This window comes from Cyanistes caeruleus, chromosome Z (genome assembly GCF_971803275.1).
Source record: "Cyanistes caeruleus chromosome Z, bCyaCae1.hap1.1, whole genome shotgun sequence".
Classification (NCBI taxonomy): Eukaryota; Metazoa; Chordata; class Aves; order Passeriformes; family Paridae; genus Cyanistes; species Cyanistes caeruleus.
The window spans coordinates 20,551,446-20,572,910 of NC_141732.1; the positions used below are offsets into that span (position 1 = coordinate 20,551,446).

Genomic DNA, 21,465 nt, shown 5'->3' on the forward strand with positions numbered 1-21,465 from the left:
AATGAACGCTGGAGCAGGGGGGAAAATAGAAACCACCCATTTTCCATAATATACTGAACAACTTTATTTTTTATTATGACAGCTGGGAAACAGTGCCAGTATAAGACCTTCTGCTGGTTGAGACTGAATTTCTGTAGAAATACTATCCCTTGTCCTTGTTCTCGACTGTCACAAGGTGGCACCACAATCTTTTGGAAATGCCATTTGGAAACATAATCCTTTTCTTAGCTTCCTGTAAATCCATTATTTGTTTTGTGAGGGCAAAGCCATAATAGTCAGAAAAGCATTCACGGTGAAAGAGGACCTGAAGAATCTGTCCAATGTGTGTAGCAGATGGCTGATCATAAAGTAATAATAAATTAAATGTGAGAAGTGTAGTATTTCCAGTGTATTTTATTAAACAGTCATGAAGGAGTTAGTGCTATTTGAAGGAATGGTTTTCCAATATATTTCTAAATTATTTCAAAGTTATCAGCCCTTATGAAATCTTTTCCTGGTGGAGATGCAAGATGACCCTTCATTTACATGTTTGCATTGAAGCTGTGCCCTCGCAGTAGTTTTCTTCTGATAGACTACAAGTGTACAGTGATTTAAAAAATCATATTTCAATCTTCTTGCTGCCTTTCTTGTGACCCTTTTGTCTCTCCCTCTCCCATCAACTTACAGCAAAACAAGGAAGCCCTTCTCATGAATTTCACTATGGCCTTTATTTTAACATAGTTACTTGACATTTCCTCTTGATTTCACCACTCCATCACCTCTTGATTTCCTCCCCTCCATCACCTTTAAATGGCGGGACGGACATTTCTCATCGAGTGGATCACCATTCCTCACAAGTTGGAATGCAAGTCAAATTCTAATACATGACTTCCCAATAAAATCATATCTTACTGTCTTTGAAACATGGCAGGCTACATTCCTTCTATTCCACGTTCACACCTGATTAAAGGCTTCTTTATTTTTGCAGGGTGTTATGAAATACCCGCCACATCTCAGAAGAGGCATAAAAATTCATAAATTCAAAATTCATTAAAAAATCATAAAAATTCATAAATTGAGTTTCACTAAAATAGTGGTGAAAACCTGGGGTTGTTTAGCCTGGAGAAAAGGAGACTCAAAGGTGACTTCATCACTCTCTACAACTCCCTGAAAGGAGATTGTGGCCAGGTGAGGGTTGGTCTCTTTCTCCAGGCAACAGAACCAGAGGACACAGCCTTAAACTGTGTCAAGGGAAATATAGGTTGGATATCAGAAAAAAGTTTTCCACAGAAAGGGTGATAAAGTACTGGCACTGTCTGCCTGAGGAAGTGGTGGAGTCACCACCCTTGGATGTGTTTGAAAAAAGACTGGATGTGGCACTCGGTGCCATGGTCTAGTTGAGGTGCTAGGGCATGGGCGGGACTCAATGGTCTTGAAGGTCTCTTCCAACCTGGTCATTCTGTGACTGTGAATTCTGTGAACTCCAGCACTGTGCCCCAGCAAGCCTTCCTCTGGACAGTCTGAATAAGCACCAAGAAGTCCTTTACAGTACGACACTGTCACAGCTGCCTTTCTGATTTTGAGATAACTTTAGAAAAACTTTTTCATTTTGCCTTTCTTACTTTTCCTTATACTGGTGCTTAATATCTAACATTGGTTGGGAAAACAGCCGCAGAAAAATGTGAATGTACTTCTTTGGAACAAATCTGATTCTTCCCATGCTTGAAGTTCAGCATAGACAGAGGCATGCTGCTGAATGGACTCCTTAGAGACTTATTAAAACTCATTTGCAGTGCTTTTATGTGACATTTACTCTTTTGATGCAAAAAGAAAGGAACAAAAAAATCCAAACAACCTTTGATTACCAGTCTTCTGTGGTAATTCATCTTAATGACAATCTGACTAGAGCTAGCATATATAGACCTTCACTTACATTTCACTGCTAATGCTCCTATTAATTTGCATTGAAAATGAAGATTATTTGTGCTGGTCTGTTTAATTCTCTGTCCCCCTTACTCTGCAGCATAGCTCTTTATGACAAGGGCTGTCCTTCTTAATGACAGAAAATGACCTTTCCATTTATGTTAGCATACCTAAAAATCTTTGGTTTTAATTTGTTTTTTGTTTAGCAGCATCTCTCACTTCTACTCAGACCATCATGGGGCCTTCTGGCATTGAAATAGATGGTGCTGTTTCACAAGCATTAACCTCAGTCCTATATTTTGCAGTATGAAAATTTCCAGACTGTTATAAAGGGCTCCATGTTTCCATGACAATAAACAGATCATACTACTTAAAACAATTGTGAAACAGCCATATGAAAGGAATTTTTAAATAAAAACTTCTGTTGTTTTTTTTTTTTTGAATGTTTAAGGAAGTAGTTCCCTAAGAGCACAGAGGCTTTTCCCTCTCAGACAGAAGTGAATGCTTAGGGAGATTAAGCTGGCTTGCTGTAAAACTGTGACTTACTCCTTGATATAGCAATACACAAACCAATCCCTCCTCTCCAAAACAATCAGCATTTGCATTTTAGGAGTAGACAGAAATAGAATATAAGCAAAATGCAGCTACTCTTGCCTCTAGCTAAGATGCATACATACAGTACTTTAAAAAACAGTGAAGCACCTTAAAATTAAGATAAGTGCTTTAAATGCAGCAATGCACAGTAAACATTTCCTCTGTTGCATGGTCCTACAAAGCCCCTGTAATCAGGTAACAACTGTTTCCATACTAATAACATGTTTAACTTTATCTTCTCCTGTACTTTAAATTAAAATTCTCTTGAAATTAAAATGCTTTCCCATTCCCATTTTGAAGTTAAAAAGTTAGGCTGGGCTCCCACAAAGGACATATTCCTGCTGAAACCCTTTTACATTCTGCTAAAAAGAAGTCTTATGCAGATCATAAGTCTGCTACATAGTACTTGATATTACTACATTATGTTTTGATTAAGCTATTTACTGATTTTTCCCTCACATCTTGAAATTGAATGCAAAATAGCAACAAAGGATATACAAAGTTACACAGGTCTGAATTTTATTTTTAAAAGTTTATTTGCTTAGCATAGATAAAAAATTTACCATTTTTATAATTAATCACGTGAATATAAAATTGGGGACATTCTTTCATTTTGGATAAATAATGGCAACCAGAAATATTGATGCCATTCAGAGCAAGAATATTGAAAAAAATATATTCTGAGTTAGAGGTTTTAAGCATAATACATATTCACTAAGTGCCATTCCACAGAAACCTCTGTGTGTAAAGCCTGTGTTTTACATAGACATGCAAATATAAAGATTTTCAGCAACTGGGCTTGAGTGCATTTCAGGAACATGAAACTTAGTTATCACTTCCACATAAAGCCACCAGGATGGTTTCATAATCCCCTTTGAGTTCATCCTGTAAATTTAAGCATGAAAACCCCACAATTGTTAGAATAATGGTCTCAAGTAAAATAAATTTCAATCACCATTCAATATATATTGATCAAATATTAGTGCTCCACCTATATAAATTAATCACTTGATAAGACACCAATTAGCCACAGACTGAGATGAAACCAAGCACCCTCACTGAAGTGATTTTCATGATCTAGAAATAAGCACATGCATTTCCAGGGTGGACCATAGCAAGGTCCAATAAAAGCATAGCAAGGCTAATAAAAATGCTGGGAGGTCTAGTGGCAGAGGTGAAGAAAAGAAGCATAGAATATTTTTATCTGCCCAAGAGCTTAAGCTTTTACTCTGAATAAAATGAAACTTTCTCTTTCTTGATCAGTGGTGTCCAATGCCCATTAGTATTTACAGCACTTTGTGTGTGCTCATTGTGTCCAGGAGCATCTCAAACAAAGGCTAAACAATACAGTAATGCTCTACCCACCATGGAATTGCTTATTCAGCTTGGTAAAAATTGATAATAGGCATCATGTATGAAGTGTAATTAATACACGCATTTCTTGTTTTCTCTAATTTGAATCTAGTTTTCAGAGCTATTTGAATTGTTTAGGATAGCCAAGCTATACCTCAAGACATTTGGATGCAATCACCACTTTGGAACGTGATGAGGTGGTGTAATTATGTACGGAATCATAGGCCTCACACATTTAAGAGAAGATTAAAACTGACCTTTGTCACCTAACTGTAAAAGTAGCAGATGCCAGTAAAATCCATCATACATGTATGGAGTATGTTTCTACTCCAATGAAGACTTTTTTTTTTACTTTTTTTTTTCCCCAGAAATGTCTACTACTCTCCACAAAGATGCTATGCTTTGCCAGCTTAGCTTTCTTTGAGTCCCTCACCACTTGAATTTTCTGTAAAGGACACTGGGGGGGGTCATTCCTTTTTAGCAGAATATTTTGATTAGTTTAACTCATTTATTTAGATCATAGGGAAAATGGGGAAAATAAATGTTAATAAAATTAAAATATTAATTTGCTGGAGTACCCCAAATGTTAAAAGCCAATATCCAGTTGTGTCAAATACCTCCCTTAAAGCTGTCATGGTAATTATCTCCACTCTCCTGACAAGGTACTGCTTAAGTACAAAGAATCTGGGGATATTGTACTCTCCATTCAGCTCTTGGATTCTGCTGTAAGATGATATCTAATAGATGTATCACTACTAGTTCTATAGGTCTTCTGACAAAAACTTTGACCTGGAAAAATGTTTCATTCTCCCAGCCTGTGGGCCATAGGAAACATAAAATACTCATCTACAATGAGCTATGCAGGATGAACAGGTGACTGAGAAGTAGAAAATTAACAGATTTTTACTGGACTTCAAAAATCATCAGGTTGTTTTGTGTTTCATGTGTCATGTGGCAGAAAACCTACCATAATGGCCTGGCGGAGGGAGATGCCATACAGACTCTTGTAGTAGCCTTTGATCTCATTCATATCCACTTCATGGCGTGAAACCATGATTCTGATGAGGTCTTTGTGCCGGGTCCCAGCACCCTATTAAAAGAAACAAAGAGAAAAGGGGGAGAAAAAAAGAGAGAAAAGAATTACGCTGCTTTCATCACTGAAATATCTTTAATCAAATTCTGTATGTTAATCCATCAGACTAGAGATGAACACAGCCCTGTCCTTTTCCTCTAGTATCTCTCATAACACACACACTTCAGTCTCATAATATGAAGGTCGTGAGTTCGATCCTCACACGGGGCACCATTTGTAATTTCTCTCTCCCTGCCTCCTTTGGGCTGAATTCTCCGTGGATATAACTTTTCTCTAGTCTCTCAGCCTCCTTTGGGCTGAATTCCTCTGGGATCCTCCCTCGTGGGGAGTTCCACTTATCTCAGTCCTAATGATTCGATGAAAACTCCCGAGCTCGTTAGAATCTTGTTTCTCGTGTTTATTAACAGGTGATCACAAAACTTGACAGATCTCTCTAGGCTGGTTACAAGGTTAATTTTTGCAATTTGGCACATTTCTTTCTTCTGATGGTACAAACAAGGCCTTGTGGCACACTTCCTGTCTGATGCACAAAATGGCCCCGAACTACGCAGGTCTTTTATATTTATTCCTATTTTTACCCAATTAACAATAGACATGTTTATTATTTTTCTTAATGACCCAATGACCCATCACCTCTGTGCTGCACTGTGGCGTTTTCTGTCCAATCCCTTACTACTACCCAAAAACCTCTAGGAGAAGAACATGAAGAAGAAAGAAGAAGGGACAAGGGACAGCACCCTAAATCCTCCATCTTGTCTCCTGTTCTCTAAACTAATTTTTTCACCTAGTGATTTAAGAAAACTTTCCAATCTACACACTTACACTGTTAGCTTTTTCTATCTAACTTTAACATTTGTTTTCATGTATCACCATGAAAACATGCTCATGAATTTCATATTATATGAAATTCAATGTTTTTCTGGATCTTATAACTAAGTATCAGAAACAAGGGCACACAATCTGTATTCCAGACTCCAACATGGGAGATCTCATATCTGCCTTATGTTCCCTATGAGCACAATTCACTTCTGATAGGCTACCTCCACCCTGTTCTTTTGGGGGCTTTTTAAATATTTTTAAACATATCTTTTAGCTGTTTCCTAAAAGCAGACATCTCCTCCTTCACTGTGCTTGCTAGACAATAGGGACAGCCTAGACTTTACTGCCTTTTTTCATTACTTTTTTAATAATTTGGTAATCTTCATTTTTATAATGTTTCACTCAATTTTTGACACACTGCTCCTAACCAAGTCACAGGAGTTATGACAATACTCACATACTAGACTGTTTCATGATCTCCATCTACCTCACTAACATAGGTTCCAAGTCTGCCAGAAGGATCGTGGTTATCTCATTATAGATTAGGCATCCACAAGATTCCTACCATGAACTATAATTGCTCTCCTTTTCCCTCTTTACTACAATTGTTGTTTCATAAGGAGGGTTCCAGCCTGTTTCCTGTGGCTGTAACAGTAAAAGATGTGTGGATGGACAGATGCCCTCCTGAACACACCACAGCAAACAGACAACCCCTTCAAAAGAAGCTTCAAAGAAAGCAATGGAAGGAGTGAGAAATACTCTGATTTTCCCTCTGCTGCTTTTTCTGCCACACAAAGTGCCTAGAGACCTCTAGCTAACATCTTATTTCTCAGCTTATAAAGCATCTCATGTTTACAAAGAGGAGATATTTATTTAGATTACCTTCATCGCCAAATGGAGTTTTTCTGCAAAGAAGGCTGGCTTGCTTGTGGCACACTTTACTGGAACGAAGCAGTGAGACAAGGTCACTTCAGCTATACATTTAATAAAAGTCTACCAATAAAACACTTTCATTTTTCCTACCCACATACCCTATTCATAAATATTCATAAATACTCCTTTGATACCTTTCTTCATAATGTATAAGGCCAAAAGGATCCTTTCCTCTGTTTATTCAGAAAGCAATTCAGTCAGGGGAGAATAATTACTATAAAAACAGCACATTACCTCCTAGTTTACTGCCACAAAATTAAGAAAGGTGTTGCAACTCCCAAGAAGAAAAATGTGAAATCATTTATGCTTTCTATGTCAGAGCAAGAAGTTATAATTGATATTTTCCAAACCAAGATATAGTTTGATTTTGATATTTAGAGGGATTAGATGGAAATTATTATTTTATCCAAAGTATGTTTGACTAATATAAAAGCTAAGAACCAGATCAGTCCCTGGCTCCCAATTACATCCTTGATCCAGTGGTAAGAGGGAGGCCCTTCCTTAACTTTTTGTTCATGAACAACAGTTACTAACTTTATATGAATATTTTCTTCAACAAAACCACTGAAGGAATTTTTCTGGTTTTAATAATCAGTACTATAATATTGATTAGATATAATATATATTATATATAACATGTTATATCATATATTTAAATTATATTATAATATAATATTATATATATTATATTATTCTTGCAACATGAACCTTGGAGAAGAGTGGCTTTGGTTGAAAACAGGTTTAAAACTATTGGATCTTTGATACAAAACTATACCTGTTCTGACAGGTTTTTTTTGGTATATTGATTTCTTGTAAAGGTCTGTGTCAGCAACTCATCTGTTCTCCTCAAAAGACCTTTCCAAATATCAGGAAAGGTGCGTCTACTCATTCATCAATTTGAACAGATTTTAGGTGCAAATTAAATCACTATGATTATATTAGACTTCCAAGGTATTATTTAGCAAGCTTCTCAATGAAGCAGGGTAAGTACAGAACAGTTTCTGATCAGAGCAATTATGGCAGAAATAAAAGTTTAAGCTTAGTCAGAACGTACAGTAGGTTTCAATCTGCAGAACCACTTACCAAGGGCAGTGAGGCAGTTCTCAATATCACCTTTCAGCTCCAAATCCAGTACCTTGTTCATGTCATGCTTGCTGTATTTGGTGTACTTCTGAAAGACTAGGTAATGGGAAAAAAACAATATTCTCCTTGCACTGTTTCTGCCCTTTTCTGTCCTCACAGGTACAGCAGAGGACAGTTTGTGGGTCATCTTTCTCACTTTCTTTGGACAGCACAGCCTGAAGGGCAGTGTTGCTGCACAGACTGATGGAGTCAGCATACGGAATGGGACTTGGGTAGGATGGAAGGTTTCATTTCCCATTGGGTGGGGTGGAGTTGGCCAGCACTGGAGCCTGTGACACTCTGAGATAGCCCCCTGTCTAGGGCAAACTGGGTAAGAAGCAAGAGCATTTTGGGGAGCTCTCATTGCTTGGCATTGTGATCACAGCTGGGACGTCAGTTTTGCTAACAGCCTAAATGATCCCTGTTCCTGAAAGAACAACTAGGCTGCCAACCACACCCTTAGTCAGCAAGCACACTTCCAATTAGAGTCACTCTTGATAATCTGTATCTTTGAATTCATGACAAGGCAATGTTCAAAAATCATCCCAGAGAAGCATGAAGCTTTGTTCAACTTACCCCTTCGAAGATGTGGGTAGCTTCTTGCAGTAAGAACAGTTACAAACACACCAGTATCTGTTCCTTTCCTTTTCTCTCCTGCTTCGTACAAGGCCTGTCATAGAAAAGATGGTGGCAAGGTCAATATCAGAATAGTAAAACTCAAACAGGAATACTGTATTTTGAGGTACAAATTGCTTGTTAGTAGTGAGCACTATCCCTTGACCCAGATCAAAACTGTACCCTACCTCAGATTAACTCCATCTCTGTAAAATAATACTTCCTATTTCACTTGTGTAGTAATAGCACCTAGAAAGCAGACTTTCAGACATTTTATGACAATCATCTAGCTGTCCTGGGTATACTACATTCTTGAAATAAGTTATTTTTCATTTCTCTTGATAGTAGTCTGCATGAAATCTCAGGACTGGTAGGATTTTGTAAGACTGACTAAATTATTTCTGCAACTACCTTGTGCAACATGCAGGAGAAACCTATGCACTAAGCACTTCCTCATCTTCCCAGGGGTGACTTTTACTTCCAGGAAAGTAAAAACCAAACCAGTCTCCTCCATTTTCCTCACCTTCTCAAACCTCTCCAAGAGTAATAATAGAAGACCTCCACACAGCATGAAGATTTAACAGTCTCCATCAAGGTAAACAGTACTGAACTTTCTAACTTAGAAAAAAATATTAATTTACTTTCATATCTAGGGCTGATGACAGAACTGAACTCCTTATGTAAAAGGAATTAAAGCAGTATTTCTCAATGGCCTTTTCTTGGCTTTTTTTTTTTTAATCAATTTAAAGTAATCTAAGTTTAAATTGCAACTATGATGTAACATTTTGTAGGTGAAAACTCAGCAGCAACTGCTAAATTTTATCAAGATTTTAGCAAAGATAATCCCACTAATGTTGGAAGAAATAATAAGATCAGATGTTTATTTTAGAATTACTAAGAAAATGACTGTGATGTTTGCCAATAATCTTGAAAGGTCTGTCACTAAGAATCATCTGCTGATGTGATACTCTGTGGTATCTAACATGCTGCAGAGTTCACACTGCTACTATGGTAGCTAATTCTGCACACAGATGAGCACACCCTTGTCCCTTAATTCAAGAACTGTTTTATAAACAGAAGCAAGACTGGGTCTGTTTCCTCCACTTGTTAACTTGTACTTCAAATGGTCTGCATGCTTTTCACCAACTAGACAAGGTCTTGCAGAAATGTTTCTGAAGGTAGATATTAGGCTAAAGATCTAATTTCCTTTATATAATTAACTTAAATGAACCTAGTAAAATACTGTCTCTCAGAAATGATTGCTGTATAACATTGAAATCTCTGCAATGCACAGGATCCAGACAGTCACTGGAATCTCAAGTAAAGTCAGAAGAAGAAGTTCTGAAAAGTGCCAAGCATGATCTTACCCTGGCATCACTGTCAGCAAGTTCATCATTCACATGAGGATTTTCACATCGATCAGCCTACATAAAGAAATAAATAAAATTTCAGTGGTACTCACAATCATTCAGTTCATGAGGGTTCATGAACTTGAGAGTTCTGCAGCACTGCCCTCATACATAAACCAGTACATAACTGGAAATTGATGCAGTTATGTCAATCATCCTGTGACTAAAACTGTTGTATTTGTAATCAGAGGACATACTTCTACAGCCATCAGCAACTTACTTCTTAATTCCTACCTAACAGTTCACAGTAAGCATTTGTTTCTTGGCATGAAACTAGAGGCTTCAAACCTATGACCTGTTCCCTGATGGTCATTCAGCAGACTTCTTTTCAAGCTGATTTGATAGCTAAAACTGGAAATCCAAGCCATGCACATGGATCTATCAAAAAATCATTCTGTATGCAAATACAAGTTTCATATATACATACTCAAAAATCAAATATTTATTAATTTTAGAAGGGTATTTTAATCGGGAAAGTCCAGCGTTTGAGCTCATCTACTTTTGAATGTAAATTTACAAATCATTTTGTCCACTTATTGACTGCCTGCCCTTGACCTATTATCTAACTAGTATAAACATCATTAAAAGGAAAAAAAAAATTTCTCTAATGTTAAACATTTCTTCTTTTCCTAGTCAATTGACATGATATTATGCCTCTCACTTTTTCTAGTGCTTAAAGATAGCACAAAAAAAAGTCTTAAAAGCACAACAGATAAAAAAAAATATATTTTTTTACAATAAAGTTTTTTAAAAGGTATTTGAGATAGATCTCATTATAGTTTGTTTAAGAACAGTTTCTAATGGTCTAAGATATGAAAGTGAAAAAAAAATGCAAATAAATAAATATTGCATAAATCTTTAGCTATTACAGGTCTATCTAAAAGAGTCTTGAGAACATTGATTTTTGATTGTAGATATTGTCACTCAAAATGTTTAAACATAGCATACCTTGGCTAGAGCAACCAAAGCCTTTTGAAAATCTCCAGATGTGTCAGAGATGATGTCTTGAGTCAGGTCTCTCTTCAACACTGCAATCAAATAGTTTGTTTTGAAGTTATCAACTTAGTTGACTACATAATCTTTAAAGGTCCCATCAAAACATTCTGTGATCTTTTTCAGTATTTTCTTAATTTCCCACTTAAATATGCCCACTAGAAATGTGATTTTCTTGCTTTCTTTCATTTGGTTTCAAGTAAAGGAGTTTGTTAGTAATGTATCCTTCAGATCCTGAGATGTGCTGTGAAATTGGAGGTTAAACCTAAAATGTGCTGGAAATGTCCTTCTCTAAGGTCTTTTGGGGAGCATTGTCTAAGGTTTCTGCTTATAAAATACACAAGCCTTTTTCTGAGCCTTTTTCTTTTTCATTCTTACTTTTGGCTGCTCTTATCTCTATTGAACACAAACACAAAACTCGAAAAAAATCAAGCTCTTAATATAGGCATCTAAGAAAAAATGTCTTGGTAAAAATTTACCTCATCATCTCAGAAAACAGGATTTAATTAGACAACACAGTAAACATGATATATAAGAGAGAGACACCACATTTACACTGAAGTAACTTCTTCAAGTATTTTCCCCTAATAGTTCACTGGCTGCTCCTACTGCTAACATGCCTGTGTTGCTAACTCAACTACATTTTGTTTGGGTTTTTTTTTCAAGCCTATGCTTTTATTTTAAAATGTCAGCCAGGGTTTAGTTATAGGGGAAGAAAAGCAGCTTGGCTTTGCATGCATCCAAGAAAACATCTCAATGTGTGACTCATTCCATGAGACACCCACAATTCCAGCAGTGGTGATGTATCTTTTCCTTCTCTATTAAGATCTACACAGGTCAGCAAAAAAATCACCATGACCTCCCTTGCCAGAAACCCTGACAAATCTTTGTGAAGCTTCTTTTGCCTCCCATATTATTATATTTATATATTATAAGTGAGGCTGTGACTCCAATGTGTCTCCTATATAGTTATACAATGGTATAACTACTTCCTCGCATCTTAATACTTCTTTCTTGCTCTGAATTACCTTCCTTGTAGTACTTGCTGGCTTCTCTGATCTGTTGGTTGTTTCTTGAGGCCAGAATCTCAATTAAGGTATCTTCATCAGTTCCAAGCCCCTGATAAAAACGATTGAAGTTTTAGAGATGTTATTCAATAGAGAAAATTTAAAATTCTTATCAGAAATAAGATGAAAATCATTGGATTAGCTTTGAAGACACCACATGGAATGGGAAATAAAAATTAAAAATATTGTACTTCCATATAATGTAATTTCAGCTCTTTTGGAATTAAATTTTTATCACACTCAATATACTAGTGCCTAAAAGAAGTGCTAAAAGATCAAACAGATAAAAGATAAGAATACAAAATCTATGAAGAAAAAAAAGACTCCCCTTTTTTCTTTCTCCTATATAAGCATGAATGTAAATGTTGTGGCTCCCATTAGCAACCAGTTTTCAGAAGGCAGAAAGAGTTCATTCTCACAAAAGAATCTCCTCCAACTCTGAAATTCATCAGGGATTACTGGGTCTTGTTCTCATAAACCGAGTTACCAATAGAGATTAATGCAACAAAATGAAGTTAAAATAAAGATAATACCCAAGCCTTGAAATCTATGCCCAGTGTTATTTACAGGCCTTGATAAGTACAGATGCTCCCTAGGAAACTTTTTCTTTGGAGATTTTGCCCTTACCTTCATAGAGGCTCTTAATTCTTCAGCATCAAATTGAGCTGGAGTTTTGAGCAAAGCCACAACAACATCTTCTAGATGGCTTTTCAGAGCTTTTTTCAAAGCCTCTTCTAGACTCTGTTTCAGGGAGAATAAGAAACACACATTAGTTAATGAATGGTAAAAGGGTAGCTGCTGTTCAGCTGCAGTCCAAAAATTAGTCTGGCCTCTGATCAATCTTAGTCTACATCATTCCTATATCCATAACAGAAAGAATTATGAAGCCCTACTTCAAGTTTCAAATTTGTCACGTTTGACACATTAATTAAAAGTGTCAGGCAGGGTTTTTCAGTGAGTATTCTGGAGTGCTTTCACACATGGCAGTTCAGCTATATTGAAACATTTACAGCATCACAAGAACACTCAAAATAGGCTGCTCATTCTTCAAGAGAAGACAATGCCATATTACTCTTACAGTTATGATTGAGTTGCTTATTTGTGTAACATTTGAACTCATTTTTTATTGCATGAAGTTTGAATTGAACGTATGTAATATCACCCTGAAAAAAACCCACAAGTTCTGAAGATAAAGGCTATATTTCAATTTGACCTTAATTAAAATAAGGTGAAAAAAATAATTAAAAATCAGATTTATTCTGCCACCTATCTAAAAATATTCTAAAACCACTAGAAGCACCTCCTTATACACTTATATAAGTGCTGGTATACTTGGGGAGCAGTGTTATGGCCCTACAACTCTAATGTCCTATTCAGTATTCCGTTTTTACTCATATATACCATTCGTGCCATGAGAAACATTGATATTCTGGATGAAAATTAAGCTTGGTTTGAATACACTTTACCTTTCCTTTAGCCTGCTGATAGGCAGCTTTGATCTGCTGTCGCTGAGCATTTGTTCTCTTAGTCAAGATGTCAATGATGGTGGCTTCATCTACACCTATGAATATCAAACAAGATTCCAGTATATCCAAAATAGATTTTTGAATACAGCCAGCTAATTTTTTTAGTTATTATCTGCTTTAAGTCTTTGATTTATTGACAAACTCATATTTAACCAAAGGAAAAACTGTAATAATCTACAGACTCACAAGATTAATGATGAAGCTAAGAAGCCAAATGAATAGTTCTTACTAAGATGCAGAAATTCCATAGAAAGTCTTACAGTGTTCTGAGTGTAGATCTTCCCCTACACTGAAAAAGCCCTAAAAAACTCCAAACAAACAGAAACCCCCACTAAAAAACAAATTGATAGCATACTCCTTTTATCTCAGTAAGTCTAACTGAAAAACCTTTTGAAGGTAAATGAAATGAGAATTTCATTAAAACAGTGAAACGTTTGAACGAAGCATACAATACACTACCAGCATTACCACTGCCTCTTGCAGGAATTTTATGGAAATCAAGCCAAAAAATATTAGTATGGTATGCTGAAATAATATTTCCTTCCCTAGAAATTAAATTTTTACAACCCTTCCTTCAACATGTTCAAGAACTTTAATATAGTGTTAAGGTCTGGAACCATAATACATCAGGCTATGGAAGACAGAGATTCTTCACCAAGTGGCATAAAGCTTCACCAAGCTTTCAAAAGTAGAGGCACCCCTCCTGCTTGCCACTGCACTGCCTCTTGCTCCCATATTTTATTCAGTGCTATTCTCAAAATTTTCTAAGAATCCTAATGTACTAAGTTAAATATTTACTCCTCTTACCCTTCACAGTAATAGCTCTGTCCAAAGCGACAACATCAGCTGATGGATCAAAGTTTGGGTATGTCTGTACTCCACGGGTACCTTTTGAACTCTTCTGCAGAGGGAAAATAAAAAATAAAATTTTAAAAAGGAAAAAAAAATTATGCTCATATCAAATATTTTTTTTACAGAAGCAGTTTTGAATGCTCAAATAGACTAGGCATTTGAGATTGCCTTTCATCATCAAGGACATAGTTTTGTAGCTACAGGTAATTGAATGGGTTCAACAATGGCTATGCATCAGATCTGGCCCTTTCACAGCTCTCATATGAAACAAAAAAGTACTTCATAAATTGGTTTAGGTTCCTGAACACCTATTTCTTAGGGTAGGTTGGATTGTATAAGAAAATAATCAACTATCATAATTAGGAAGTTATGCTCAAATTCTATAGGCTCTAAATCCACAAATCCTAGGCACTTCCATAAAAAGTGCTAATTTCTTTGTTCATCTTATGCAAACTGCCTGTGTATCACACTGAGTGTGCCCTCAGCTGATTAATAGCTAAGCTTGCAAACACTTCTTGCATTCAAGATCTGGGGGAAGTGTTCAAGCCTACCCCAACAAGGAAGTGGAGACCTCTTGCCCAGCTTCTTTGAAACTTTAGACATAAGGCACAGTCTTGGCAAAGCATTATCCACCAGCTGGTTGTGGTGAATCTGCCCCTAGATGGGCACGCCCTAGTCAATGTCTGAAGATCTCTGGGAGCTGTACAACAGATCATTTGGCTTACCCTGTCAGCAATGTGACACATCAAGTTAGGGGTAGGACCTAACAGCATTAAATAAGTCATACAGCACTCAACAGCACTAAATAACTGATTCTCGCCTACTGCTATTACATAACTATAAAATGCTGTAAGATTATTGGATGAAAGATTTATAGAAAATTCCCATTGTAGTGGTATATGGTGAGATTTCTTATTAGAAGACACCAGTAGTTTAGCTAGATGACTCAGAATCATCTTTAGTCTTTCTCTAGTTTCAAAAACTAGTATTTTTTTTTTAAATCTTTTGCCATTAAAACAAAATAATATTATTCAGAAAAGGTTTTCTGAATAAATGTAAATAATTGCATACTTTTCAAGAGATCACTTTGTCTTGTGTGCTAAGTCAACAAAGGAATGGGACTGTCTCACTGCCTGTTTCTCAATCTCAAAGGCTAACCTTTGTATACTGGTTTCCATGCCAAACTTATCTACCAGCAATACAAAGCTCTCTGTAACCACCATAGCCAAGAATGTCTCAGGGCCCTGGGAATGGAAGTGGGACAGGATGGTGGAGCCAAAAGTTTGTGCACAAATTGTTGTAAAGTCAAAGTTACAAAATCTACAGGGGCCTAGAGCAGAAAACTTTTGTTTAATGAAATTTCCCCTATATAAATTTGTTTTCAAAATGTAAGTTTTTTAGGGAACTTGTGTGTTTTCACAGTGTACTGTTTTACCTTTGCTTTCATTTCAGTATCTTCACCTCATTCTGACAAAGACTCTCCATATCATCCTAGCACAGTAACTCTTGACTCCTCACAATCATATCCCTCCCTTCTAATGTATAACAGTACTCATCGTCTGAGGCTTTATAATACGTGCTGTGGCTCGTTCCACCATGAGCATGACATGTGATATGAAAGCTAGGATATACACTAGGGACTTTCTCTTCCTCCTTTACATTCCTGGGTTCCAAATCATTGGCTTCCTACGCCTCAGCCAAAGAGTTCCTGTTTTATTCACATACATTACCTGAACATGTTCATACACATCCACAACGCAGCATCAGATTACTACATTAAAGATGATCTGAGTGAATTAGTGACTGGCCACTGGGAATTACAGTTTAATCACACTGACTAGTTCTGCCTAGGAATTGATAACTTAACAGATAGGTACAAATAGGTGCAATTTTTCATCTTATAGTAAACTTCCTAGGTTATGTGGTTACATCAGACTATACACTGCAATAAAATTGGGTTCCAGTTCTAATCTGCTAGAGTTTTGCCATTGTTTTCCTTGCATCTGCATGTATGAAAGATGTTTAAATGCTTTTAAACCACTTGTAAGCATACAGGAAAATAAGCATGGTGCTTCCAAAAGCTAATAACACTTACAATACATTCCTGCTCCTGATTGTCCATGAACCATGCCTGCTTCAGAAATTCTGATACCATAGCCATGTTGACAGAGTTTCTGGGAAGAGATGCATCGAGTTACAAACCATTTTCATCATTTTCAGAACCAGTGCAACTCAAGATTTTCCACCCTCAAAATCACTTCTCTAGCACTATGACATGTCATGGTTACTGTTCCACATGGCACCTGGCCTGTGCTACTAGAGGCAGGTAACTTTGGTGTTTCAGGAGTGATGTGATGCTCCACAGCTGCTTTCTCAGCCCTACTCAGCTACTTGCAGAAGTTTTAGATAAGAACAGCAGCAGCAGCACTATTTGCTTATTAGCATAATAATATTATTAATAATAATAAATATTATATATATACATATATTATTAATACACAATAATAATTAATAATACATTAACATTAGCACTTCCTTACAAAGGGAAGTTACTAGAAACCAATTAGTCTTTCTCACTAATTAATCTATCATCTACGCCCACGTAGTTTGATCATTTGGAAACTCACTGGTAAACAAGGGCTCTTGTCTCCTTCACTGTGATTGCAATTCTTGTGTATTTTGTTAGGACAAAAGAAGATACTCCCCTGTTAAATATACTTTCATGTAATTTCTTTGACTAGACATTTTCTAAGGAAGGTGAGTAAATCTGGATAGTTTTATATACATTGTTTTTTCTGACATATTTTCTACCATTTCTCTATAATAATAAAACATTACCAATTTAAGAAGAGGAAAGAAAAATAAGTTTTGCTTTTTACCACTCAAAAAGAAAATCCACCCAGCTTTCCCAAAAGTCACTATGCAGAAAAGGAAAAAAATGAGATTTGGTGTAACAGTAAATACTCAAAAATAATGAAGAGGTTGCTTCATAACAACTTCTGTTGGTGGTGTGGAGAACGTTCTGTTTGCTAACTGAAATAGTGAGGGAATAGAAAGAAGAAATCAATGGTTTATCAAATAAAATTATTCAAACTACACGTTTTTTTTAAAACATCCTTCCTCAGCAAGCTTTAGGGAATACTTGGTTTTAAAGCATACATGTAAGCAGTAACTAGAGATAGTATTGCTGAGTAAACCAGACTTACTTTGAAACTACTGTTAAGACACAAAATTCTCTTTGCAGTCTTTGAGTACAGTTGATAAACACAATTATATAAAATTATGTTACTTATGCTGCTAACACATCCCCTCTGTCCTGTAGCAAGGGCAGGGACCAATCTTTTGAATCGATACAAGTTTAGGACCAAGGAGTGTAGCTGCAGCCCAGCTCCTTCTTTCCCTCGCAGAAAAACCGTAAAGATTGGTTCTGCCAACATTCATCTGCCAACAAAGTGACAAATACCTCAGACTGCCTGCCTGCAGCTCTCTCCAAGGTAAGAGCCAGCCACATTCCCTCTTCCTCAAAGAACTCTTGCTTTTGCTTTCTTCCCTCAGGAAGGAATTTAGCTCTGCCTGTGCTGCCAGAAAAGCTGAAACTGATTTAAAATCTGTATTTGTATGTTATTTAGAATAGGCCTCAACTGGGCAGAATGAATAAATAAATAATAATAATTAATAAATAAATAATGGGCAGAATGTTCAGTCAGATTTAAGGGCCAACTTTTTATGCAGGATAAGAAAAGCATGCTCACATCACAATTGCAACTTTTCTCAAGCAGTCAGAGTGACTTCTGCACCCTTCTGTTGACAGAAGTTAGCAAGGAGAGATGAAGCAATACTGTACCCAAAATTCTGCTGCATTTTTTAACAGCACACATGAAAGCTGCGTGCAGTGGGATGGAAACACTTAAAAGTCTCCACACTGGGTACACTGAGTCATCAGCACTGACATGTCCTGGAATGTCTGCTGACTATCTGACTCAGAGCAGAGAACCTCTCCAAACTATGAAACAAGATTCGGTCTCCCAGCACCAGATCTGAGAAGAAGAGTGTTTTGCCTGATAAATTAACCCTTTCCAGGGGGAGCTGGCTTCAGGAAGCAGTGCTAACACATCTCTTCCTTCTACATATCCCCTCAGCCACCCTTGACACCAAGCTCTAAAGGTTTTGATACCTTTGGAGCTAGTAGTAGTAGAAGGCCACTAAACTACACTAAGTTTGGTTTATTAAGCCTCTAAAACTTCATGTCTTTTCTGATTTAAATTATACAGTAAGGGAGAAAAAAAGAGGTGCGTCTTAAAAACTTTTATAAGTACTTTTTCTTCCTTTGAAATAAAGACAATGGCATGTAGATCCACCTACTTCCATATAGTAAAGAAATAATGCAATTTTGATACAAGTCAAAGCAATCAATGGCCCTTGGGTGGAGCTAAAAACCTTAGTCTGCTTAAATTAGTTTAGCAAGATAAGAAACCAATTTATATATAAAACTCTTCTTCTGCTTTGGAAAAAACTGCATCTGATAAGAAAAAAGAAAACTGGAATCTAGGAAGACAGCCAGCCCAATGATGGAGACAAGATCTTGCCCAATACTTTGTCCTGCCACTCTAAAATGTAAAGAGATCATGTAAACAACACCTAGATACATGAGGGAATACATTGAGTGCAAACATTACTTTAATATAGTAAAAAAGCAACTGATTCTCACTTGGAATTATCAACATCTCAATGGGACCAAAAAAATCAGACAGACATCCAGACTGAAAGACCTAACTGTTGTATCACAAAAAAAAATAATAAAAAAAAAAAATAAAAAAAAAAAAATCACCATAAAATTGCTTTCTGCCTGACTCTTAATCCCCTGAAGATGCCCCCTCAAGCAGGACCAATCAAAAATTTTTAAGGTTCTGAGAAAATACCGTATTAAAAATATTTAAAGACACAAACTAGATTTTTACATTACAGTCTGTGTCAGATGACAGTATTTATCTATACTTATTTAACCATATCATGAAGGATGTAAGATTCCTGGTTACTTTCAAAGTCTCAATATCAGGATTTTGATAAAAATTACAGTCATGATTTCCAGTCAGATAATCAGGCAGAATATTTAATAGAATAATTTAGTTTGCAGTGGAAAGTCTTCTGAATATGGAAACATCAGAAAGAAAAACAATCTTGTCCTTGTGAAATTCTTTGGAAAGATTTAGCAGAAAGAACTCCCAGTGAAGCAGCTTTTACATGGCTTTGCCAAGTTCTTAATCAGAAAAGCAGGATTTTGCTCTTATGTTTCTAAAAGATTGGTTTGATTTGTAAAATTTTATTTCTAAGAGATTTGATTCTCATCACTTTCATGAACAATGATTCCTCTACAGTCATAATGCAGCAAACTGTTGAAGTTTCTATTTCTAAAATTTACATAAAATGCACAGTAGTTTTCTAGGAACTCTGGTTTTACTGCAGATTTCTACAGCAACCTACTAAAAAGGCAAAGAGAAAGCATATGAAATTGTCAACTCCAAATAAGTTTACTTTTCAAGTTTTATCCATTTTTTATTCCCTTTATTTGATTGCATTAAATAAGAACTATAATTGTCCAAGCCTTTGTGTGAAATGCTCCAGAATGGAAGGAATTTCTCCTGCCCACACCAATCTTTTTCCCTGACAGTGAGCACAACCCACAGAAAGTTTGTACCAGGTCACTTGGTAAATTCAGCATACAATTCCTAAAGTGTGCTGGGTCAACAGAGAGCAATAATGAACTGCAAAATCCTACCTTCCTCCTCACAAACACTGCCTTGCAGGGCTGCACAGTCAGGAGTAAAGGAGCAGAGGGCTCTCAAAGCTTTTATAGCCTGTGAAGGAAGCTCCACCCAGCAACCAGTGTTTCCACAGCCCTTGTAATCATCTGCAGCAGTTATATCTGGGTGCCACCCAGAGTGGAGAAACATCAGGGAAAAAAAAAAAAAGTCATTGCGAAACTATGTGCTGGCAAAAGTATGAGCGGATTTCAGAAGGGAAAAGATAACAAATGAGCAAGCCACAGTAGCTCCCCTCTCCTGCCCTGACCACATCCCCAGTTTTAATAAATTGCCATAAATCTTTTGGGATCGTGAGATTAAATATTGAGAAAACTAAGCCTGAGTTATTCTCTTCACATGCTGACATGTCTGATATAATTTCGAAAGTGAATATGTTAAGATATGCCTTTGCTCAGTGAAACTTTGAGAGAGGAAAGGGTAAAGAGTCAAGGCAGCATCCTCACTTCACTGAGATCCACTGGCTACCAGTTCTGCATCTTTTGCATGCAGGCCCGTGGCAGAAAAAACCCAGGAATAAAACACATCTAGTCTTTCATATAAATAACTTTTTTTTTTTTTTTTTTTTGAAAGAAACTTATGGAAAAAGGCAGGCTTAATATAAGGGCACTAACTAATTGGCACCTATGTAATTAGAAAGAGATTGAAACAATCAGATTAAACTCTGAAGTTCAAAGTGAGAGTGGTTTGCACAAGATGAGGGTATATCTGTGGTTTTCTGCAAGCACTTCCTTGCCAAGCCATCACAGCACAACACCATGCTTATCACTAACATCTCAGATTGGCCTGGGGCATGATGCCCAGTGAAGAAATACCTGCTGCTGAACCAGAAGTGCTTGCAGTGGGCAGATAAGGTCCCCAGCAGACTTTCATCCTCCTTCTGCTGACTGGCTGCAATGCCCAGGTACCCCCAGTATGGCTGATCTGCCTCGAATGAACATACAGGAAATCCAGTCTGCCCTTGAAACCCATGTCTAACAATTAATTATATGATATGAGGAGGAGGAACAGACTGATAATTATTAGAGGGACCCTCTCAAATTTCTCAAATATAACATAACACATAGGCACATTCCAGCATGGCTTACATCTTCCTTCCTCTGTGCACCCAAATATGTGGTGCTCAGAGTTATGTCAGAGTTATTATCAGAGGACAGTGCCCACCCCAGGTCCTGCTCCTGGCAGGGGTGATGGGTTAGGAGCGGCTGCTGCTGACCCTCATAGGGATACATCTTGCTCCCAGGGAGTGCCCAGCCCCCCTGGCTCTCTAAGAGCAATTTTCTCCTATGCTTTGTTATTTCCTTTCTCCCTGTACATCTAGTATATCATTTCACAAAAGTATTTTTAATGTTTCCAGTAAGCTGAATA

The 21,465-nt window shown here is 36.8% G+C and overlaps 1 protein-coding gene across 4 annotated transcripts; it reads right to left on the reverse strand.

Annotated features, from left to right (window-relative positions):
• Positions 1 to 3,013: 3,013 nt before the first annotated feature.
• On the reverse strand, positions 3,014 to 20,201 carry ANXA1 (annexin A1). 4 transcript variants are annotated; one of them, XM_086867060.1, is made up of 14 exons: positions 20,055 to 20,171; positions 16,906 to 16,947; positions 16,374 to 16,452; positions 14,234 to 14,327; positions 13,367 to 13,461; positions 12,528 to 12,641; positions 11,862 to 11,952; positions 10,789 to 10,868; positions 9,799 to 9,855; positions 8,393 to 8,486; positions 7,778 to 7,873; positions 6,644 to 6,702; positions 4,817 to 4,939; positions 3,014 to 3,381 (listed from the first exon to the last, which is right to left on the reverse strand). In XM_086867060.1, exons 3-14 carry the CDS (start codon positions 16,437 to 16,439, stop codon positions 3,322 to 3,324), a joined length of 1,029 nt encoding a protein of 342 aa, XP_086723186.1. In that variant the 5' UTR covers positions 16,440 to 16,452; positions 16,906 to 16,947; positions 20,055 to 20,171; the 3' UTR covers positions 3,014 to 3,321. The 4 variants fall into 4 exon arrangements, with proteins under 4 accessions (XP_086723186.1, XP_086723187.1, XP_086723188.1 ...); XM_086867061.1 differs by lacking the exon at positions 20,055 to 20,171 and adding an exon at positions 17,243 to 17,311; XM_086867062.1 differs by lacking the exon at positions 20,055 to 20,171 and adding an exon at positions 17,158 to 17,311.
• Between the last annotated feature and the right edge of the window lie 1,264 nt (positions 20,202 to 21,465).